The sequence below is a fragment of the Sinocyclocheilus grahami genome, unplaced genomic scaffold, assembly GCF_001515645.1.
Source record: "Sinocyclocheilus grahami isolate Dianchi unplaced genomic scaffold, SAMN03320097.WGS_v1.1 scaffold1971.1, whole genome shotgun sequence".
NCBI classification, from domain to species: domain Eukaryota; kingdom Metazoa; phylum Chordata; class Actinopteri; order Cypriniformes; family Cyprinidae; genus Sinocyclocheilus; species Sinocyclocheilus grahami.
The window spans coordinates 54263-62814 of NW_015507150.1; the positions used below are offsets into that span (position 1 = coordinate 54263).

The 8552-nt window shown below is 40.1% G+C and overlaps 1 protein-coding gene across 1 annotated transcript in view; it reads left to right on the plus strand.

Moving 5' to 3' along the window:
• The window catches only part of LOC107573538 (nesprin-1-like), a 20690-nt gene extending 13550 nt beyond the window's left edge, over window positions 1-7140 (plus strand). The window contains exon 4 of the mRNA XM_016259972.1: window positions 7074-7140. Within this exon, the coding sequence (XP_016115458.1) occupies window positions 7074-7140 (67 nt within the window). The remainder of the gene's footprint in view (window positions 1-7073) is intronic.
• Window positions 7141-8552: the final 1412 nt, after the last annotated feature.

Genomic DNA, 8552 nt, shown 5'->3' on the forward strand with positions numbered 1-8552 from the left:
AAACTGAAACCAAGCCGTTCACACAGAACGCATATTTATCACATTTTCTAGAGGGATATCTATCGGTGTTGCACTCGCGTCTCGCACATGAGAGCGGCATGTTTAGAAAGCCATGTAAAATTAATGCAAGTTCAACTTTTAAAAAACATGTCTAAAGACGTTATGGCGGTTTTCCCCCATCCCACTGTATCTCATGTTTTTAAATGAAGAAAGTAGCCTACTCTTTGTGATTAGTTTTAGGTCCTTTGTATTAAACTATACATACATGCATGGTGCTGTTTTTTTTTCTAATTGTTTAAGCAACTTTATAAATTATATATGGTTTATAAAAATTATTTTAAACATTATGCACTTTTTTTCAAACATAGTCATGTTATTTTATTACGCTTTGAAGAAACGTGCATAATATTTTGCTCGATGCGCCCTCTTATGGCCTCAGGAGATAAGCCAAAAGCTTTTTTCCCCCTAACTGAAATTATGCCTTTTAAATCTGAATAGAATTCGAATTTTGATAATATTTAAGTAGAAAATTTGAATTTAGTTTTTCAGTCATTTTGACAGCCCTACGGAACACTATGTACAATAATTTCATTATATCATGTCCTTATTTGAATCTATACCTTCCACATAATATGATGTAACAGATGAGGTCTTGTCACATCACACTACCGGGAGATATACAGGTGCATCTCAATAAATTAGAATGTCGTGGAAAAGTCAATTTGATTCAACTCAAATTGTGAAACTCGTGTATTAAATAAATTCAGTGCACACAGACTGAAGTAGTTTAAGTCTTTGGTTCTTTTAATTGTGATGATTTTGGCTCACATTTAACAAAAACCCACCAATTCACTATCTCAACAAATTAGAATATGGTGACATGCCAATCAGCTAATCAACTCAAAACACCTGCAAAGGTTTCCTGAGCCTTCAAAATGGTCTCTCAGTTTGGTTCATTAGGCTACACAATCATGGGGAAGACTGCTGATCTGACAGTTGTCCAGAAGACGATCATTGACACCCTTCACAAGGAGGGTAAGCCACAAACATTCATTGCCAAAGAAGCTGGCTGTTCACAGAGTGCTGTATCCAAGCATGTTAACAGAAAGTTGAGTGGAAGGAAAAAGTGTGGAAGAAAAAGATGCGCAACCAACCGAGAGAACCGCAGCCTTATGAGGATTGTCAAGCAAAATCGATTCAAGAATTTGAGTGAACTTCACAAGGAATGGACTGAGGCTGGGGTCAAGGCATCAAGAGCCACCACACACAGACGTGTCAAGGAATTTGGCTACAGTTGTCTTATTCCTCTTGTTAAGCCACTCCTGAACCACAGACAACGTCAGAGGCGTCTTACCTGGGCTAAGGAGAAGAAGAACTGGACTGTTGCCCAGTGGTCCAAAGTCCTCTTTTCAGATGAGAGCAAGTTTTGTATTTCATTTGGAAATCAAGGTCCTAGAGTCTGGAGGAAGGGTGGAGAAGCTCATAGCCCAAGTTGCTTGAAGGCCAGTGTTACGTTTCCACAGTCTGTGATGATTTGGGGTGCAATGTCATCTGCTGGTGTTGGTCCATTGTGTTTTTTGAAAACCAGCATCAATGCACCCATTTACCAAGAAATTTTGGAGCACTTCATGCTTCCTTCTGCTGACCAGCTTTTTGAAGATGCTGATTTCATTTTCCAGCAGGATTTGGCACCTGCCCACACTGCCAAAAGCACCAAAAGTTGGTTAAATGACCATGGTGTTGGTGTGCTTGACTGGCCAGTAAACTCACCAGACCTGAACCCCATAGAGAATCTATGGGGTATTGTCAAGAGGAAATTGAGAAACAAGAGACCAAAAAATGCAGATGAGCTGAAGGCTACTGTCAAAGAAACCTGGGCTTCCATACCACCTCAGCAGTGCCACAAACTGTTCACATCCATGCCACGCTGAATTGTAATTAAAGCAAAAGGAGCCCCTACCAAGTATTGAGTACATGTACAGTAAATGAAACACCAGAGGTACACCATGTCATTATAGAATGTATTAATAATTAAAAAGCACATAGGTGTTTGTATGCATTTGAAATGGCAATGTTTTGGTGACTAAACCAAATAAAGCATATGCTAATAACTATTAAACAGATTATGCTTGGAGTGAATTCAGGTTAACAGTTGAATTGTGCATAAAATACGCTGTGCTCCTATCCACCAGGGACAGATATTCACTGTCAAAACAGATCTGACATCAATTTATAAGATGTACAATTAAATCCCTTTACAAAAAAAGTATCACGGTCCATGACGATGGCGCTTTCATAGTTATCATGGTAGTGAACAATTACTATTTCTATATCTCACTTAAAAGAGCATCATGGTACATGTCTGTACTTTTTTGAGACAGTCAGTAAAACGCTTAAATTCGAATTAATAAATTGTATAATTTTTTATATAACATATAAAATACAACCTGATGTTTATAGGTAAAATATAATATTTCAGAGTTCAACCCAATATATTTTTGGCTCTTGTCTGAATGCGTTTTTGTTGTGTTCAATTGTTTGCACAATAACTAGAGCAAAATATTGTGCTATTGAATTTTAATTAAAGGGCAGAATTACAAAAAGCGCATTCAAACTAAGGGTTTGAAATAGAACACAACATTCAAGAGGAAAACACACATTCGTGTAATTGGACTTTTGGCTTTAAAATCTCATAGTTACTGAGATACAATCTCGGTGACAACAAGCCCTGACCTCACCTATACCTTTTAGGTTTGTTTAAAATAGAGAATTCGTTCAAATACGTTAAAATATTACTAAAACAAAGAATTATAACTGATTATGACAGCGAGATCTAGAAGGAGTTTGAAGAGCTCACAAGTGATGAGAAAAAGAGGACTATCTCTTTAATAGTACAAGCTACTGTGAGAAACATTCAGCAGTGCTGCAATCTAAAATGGCTATGGACAAAAGTACCCCACACAGCCATGTGTTTAACTGGCAGAAAGACACTGAATAATGTTTTCAGCCCATTTAATACGGTACAGCGGACTACTATATGTATTTACAAGGTTATAGTGCAGACGACCGCACGAGCCATAATGACATTTACAGCCAAAGCAGCAACGTAAACATCTACCCGACTAAACAACCGTATTGTAACGCATTTAAAAGACATTTCTGACCAAAACCTCCAATAAATTCCTTATCAACACAACATGCTCTCAGATCAGCTGAGCGCGTGAACCAAATCAAGCGATGGACAGCGACTCTACCTCTTCCGCCGCTCTTCCGTTAAAAGATGATTCCCGTAAAGACAGCGGCGTCCAACTGTGTCATATTAAGGGGCGGCTGACGGCTCCGGTCCGCTGTCCGTGCTATCCGGGCTTAAACGGTTCATTAGAGACCGTCGGGAAGAGAAAAGCGCTGAAGCGGGCGGTACTGAGGAGACCGCACAGGCGCGCGCTCACCCTCTCTCTCTCTCTCTCTCTCTCACTCACACACACACACACAGAAGAAGAGCGCAGCACACAAACTGTCTTTAGAGCTCGTTTAAAGCGCTCTTCAGCTGCATCTGTGTGCTGGATCAACGTAGGAGATATGTGAACACAACTGGCCTATTCTCGCTCTCTCTTTCCCACACACTCACACAGAGGAGAAGCACGCACAAGTGCAGAGCCAGTGCAGCTTTCATTCAGCAGGACAGCCGTGCGCTGGGTCACTTTGACATCTGTGTCATGTAAATGCACGTTCCCTTTCGTGGAACTTCGAACTGCGTCCTCTAGGGGTCGCTATGGGGGAACGCCTCGCCGTGACCCGTGTCTGAAGCCTACATTGAAAAAACACCAACTTGTTTGGCCGGCGACAGCCATGACGTCATGCCCAATGCTGTGCATTTGCATTTTCAGCATCATCTTCCAGGTGAGCATCACCCATCCGCCCTAGAGGGCCATGACTGGAGCTGACAAGGTCAAATAAGGTGTTTATGCATTCTCTCTCTCTCATTCCCTCCCCCATCACTGGCCACATTTACATGAACATCATTTTCTGATTAAGGTCCATATTGTGATTAAACCTTAAACCAAAAGGATGTTTACAAGCTGCACAGCGATCAGAATAATCCTGTATACAGCAGAATAATCCAAACAATTCTAATTCATGTCCGCAAGTCAGCATGAAATGAAAATTCACCCAATTTTCTAAATGCTTATTGCTCTTATTATGAACAATTCATCCATGTATATTTATTCATTCATTTATTCATTCACTCATTCATTTAGACCTCATAATGTTTAATTAAATATAACTCGACTTTCCGGTAAAAACGTCAGTTCCCTCTCTCATGACGTTTGCTGTATTTTCCTATTGTTTATTCCACTTAAACCTCACTCCTTTCTTACAATCGACTGCAAGCATGCATTCAGATCTGCCTGAAACTATTTAACAACCAATGGATAGAATAAACCAGTCCTTTTCACTCGGACATACGTCACAATACTGAAGATCTCTTGCTATTTTAAGTTGTATCGCGACTTACAATTGCAACATATTTCGGATTTCAAAATGTAGGTCATGACATTTTTTAATGTTCATAAAAGTTAAGTCTCCTCCTTGCTCGAAAAATATGTTTCTTCAATTCCTCAACTATCCCCTCTCTATGAACCAGAAATAAAGTTGTTCAGACGTACACATATATAAATGAATGTTCAGTTATGACTGATATCACAAATACACAAACACAAACATTTTGCTTGGTATAGGCATATGCAAAGTGGTCTCATTCAGATTTCTAGAAACTGGAATACTGAGACATCTTTACACTGCCTGGTTAAGGCTGCTCTGTGCCTGCTCAAAATTCTGCATAAAAGCCAGACTAAATTAAGCCTGCTCTGACCAACCTCAGCCCCAGTATCAAAACATAGTTGTATTTGTTGTGTAAATGCTTTTACGCCACGTCTGAGCAGCATTACACAGTCTGTGTAAAGACACCTTAAATGCCACTTGAGAAGCGCTTCTATGCCACCTTCTGTACACTGGATTCATTTGGTTATGGGAATCAGGTTAAAGGGATAGTCTACCCATAAAATGTCATTTTCTTTCTAATTTACTCACCCTCATGTTGTTCCAAACCTTTATGCATTTTATTCTTCTGCTGAACACTAAAGATTTTTTTTTTTTTCCATAAAATGGAAATAATACTATTTAATTACTAACATTCTTCAGAATTCCTTCTTTTGTGTTCCACAGAAGAAAGAAAATGATACAGGTTTGGAACAACAATGACATAACGAAATGAAACTTATAAAAGAAATGTCAAAAATCGGATTAATGTAGGAATATTCTCGTGCATGTAAATAAAATCACGGCTACATACAGAAATATTCAAAAGCCAGAAAGCTAAATAAATAGGATGTCTGAATTAGCACCATTGAGCAGAGATTCTGTGTGCAACCAGTGGACACTTAACTATCCCATGAAACCATGGGTCAAAGAACATCCAGGTCAAAGGACGATGCCAACATGGTGGATGTATTACATCCGGGAATATATTTATTTATACTACACACCTGCATACTTAAAGAACATGCTTCATCAATGCTCAAGAATTCTGTGAATTACATGCTTTAACAGATATCTGTGATTTGACTGCAGAAGATGGATTTGTTAATGAGGATCCCTTGTGAGAAACCCAGTGAACCCACTCTTTCTCGCCTGTTCTCCGTGCTCGCTTACTCTTTCCACCAGTGAGTGAGTCCGACCAATCGCTTATCTCCCACTGTGCAGTGGCAGGACCATTCACAGCAGCGCCAGCCAATCAGAGATCAGGGATGCAGGAGCAGCAGGGTATTAAGGAGGATTATTTGGACAGTTCAGGGTTTCCCCAGACTTGGCAATGAAACAATAGGTCAAGACTGCCCTCTGTGCCTAACACTGGTATTGCACACTTACTAAAAAATGAATGCATGCTGTGCATGAATACAGCAGCATGCCCAGAAAAATCAATGAGATTCAAGAAAGAAATATCATGGAGATAACCCTTAAACTAGACAGAAAACAAGCTTGACTTGTTTGGATACTGCTGCCTGGCAACCATAGCAATTATTAAGTGAACTGTCATTCTCTTCTTTCTCTCCCCATCTCCCGCAATCTCTCCCAAAAGAGCCCTCTGCTGTCTCATGGGATATCTAGCATTGCATAATCACAGCCAAATATGGCAACACTCTAGTATATAAACCTGCACTGATTCCCGTCTCTAAAAGGCACATCTAGACCCTGAGTACATCGCAGGACTCATTACCATCTCTAAAACACTCCAGCCAAGTAAATGTTATTTGCCCTTAGTATAAGTGAGCCATTTCCATCCTCTTCAGATCTGAAGCAGAAAACGTGTCTGTTCATAAGCACTGTAGGTTAAAGTGAAGGATCGAGTTCATTTGTTAAATAAAAGGAGAGAGGAGCCAATCGTATGGCTATATTGCCACAATAAGACCAAATGGTATGTATAATTAGATTTTTTTGCCAGTGCAAAGTTCCACCCACCTTTTATTGTTGCCAACTCAGACAAGCTCACAGGAATCAACTAGAGAGATACACATAAATACATTTGAAATATAATTGGATATTATTCATATGTGGGTCTAGAACAAAATGTTGACCTGTTACTTAAATAAATGCCACAGGTGCTCCTATTTTTGGAAAAAGGGTTCAGGAGGAAGTAGGCATTTGCTCCGGATGGAGGAGTAGGCCAAGTCCTCAGAAAACCAAACCGTGATCAGGACACAGACTAATCCAATAATGCCTGGACCACAGCCTTGTGGTTGATCCAAAACTACAACATTGCTAACAGACTAATCTTTTATTTCAAAACCAAACCAAGCTAACATAAAACACAGGGCCTATATAAAATGCTGTATTATAGTCCATACAACAACTACAAACCAAAACAATAACTGATCATCTATGTTTCTGTAGGGAATTTTTTGATTAACCCAAAGACTTACCTTATCTTTGGTCCTGCCTGGTCCATTGGTTCGGTTAGAGATGGTTGACAGCTGTTTTTGGACCCACTGTAAATCTTTTTGGGACTGTTTCAGTACCTCCACCTCACACTGCCTTTCAACCCCCATCATCTCCTATGGGACAGAGCCACATGTCACTTAAACATGCATATGCCGGGGAGATGTGTAACACCATCAGTTTAACCAATTAGAAATGAGGAATGGGGTAAAATGACTATTATTCACATCACTATGATCCTCCTGGTGTGACAGTAGAAGTATTTAGTCTCTGTTTAAATATAAAGGATTTAAAGATTTTTGATTTGATTTGATTTGTGATCATGTTAATGGATGCTAAATAACAGAATTGGTGTCTAAATAGTGGCATGCACCTACTGTACATGTAAAGCTGCACTCATTTTCTTTATGCCAGACTCTACTTTATCCCAGCAGTCTTTGAATCTATACTGACACCTAGTGGCGTGGATGCATGCATGAAGATTTACATTAAAGTGGTCATATGATGTGATTTAAATTGTTCCTTTCTCTTTGGAGTGTTACAAGCTCTTGGATAAAGAAGATCTGTAAAGTTGCAAAGACTAAAGTCTCAAATCCAAAGAGATATGCTTTATAAAAGTTAAGAGTCAACCCCTACCTAAAACGGCTCGTTCTAACACGCCCCCACATATCTACGTCACGATGTGGGAAGATTAGCATAACGCCGCCCAAATGTTCACGCAAAGAAAGAAAGCGTAACTTTTATTCTCGCTGTAGTATTGTTGCTGCTGCCATGACGTGAAGGCGCTGTGTGTTTCGCTATGAAAGCGAAACTACTTTGTTTGGTCTTCCAAAAGAGGACTCTATCCGCTTCGTCATGCCTAGGGCTGATCTGTGCTGGTCGCTGAGGAAATACATCAACTTCGCGCTGTGGATCGCCGGATCGGCTTTCACCATGGACGAAGCAGAGTCCATCCCGGGGTCATCACATGTGATTGCCGCAAGCACGCCGGCCGCGTCGTTCTCAAGCCTGCCGGCCGTCGCTCACTCAGTATGCCTACCTCCACTCACTCAAGGCCGCCGTGTGTGACGCTGTGTTTCATTGTGAAAGTGAAACTACTTTGTTTGGCCTTCCAAAAGAGGACACGACTAAAAATCAGTGGTTAAGTTGTATTTGCAACACTGTTCCAGAACAGTTCAACCCAAATATTCAGATGTGTGCAGCACATTTTATGGAGTACTGTTTCCTGATCCTAGAAGAGTAGACTACAATGCCTGCTGTTCTGACTCACAGACTGTAAGTAAGTTTTTCATATTTAAAGGATTTGCCACTGATGATTCAAGCGTGAGTTTTGGGCAGTGTAGAGTAGCGATTGTTGTTTGTCGTTTCTTCGATCACAAATGCAGACATGGTTTTATGTTTACGCGATGCAACGCAACGTGTAAAAAGACAGTATATGTCATTATAATCAATAATTATGTCCCCACTGGATGCAACAAATGCCTCGTTTCTAATGGGTTTTAATGTTTTTGTCTCATCACACCGGGACACGGCATCACAATATGGTGAGGGGCATA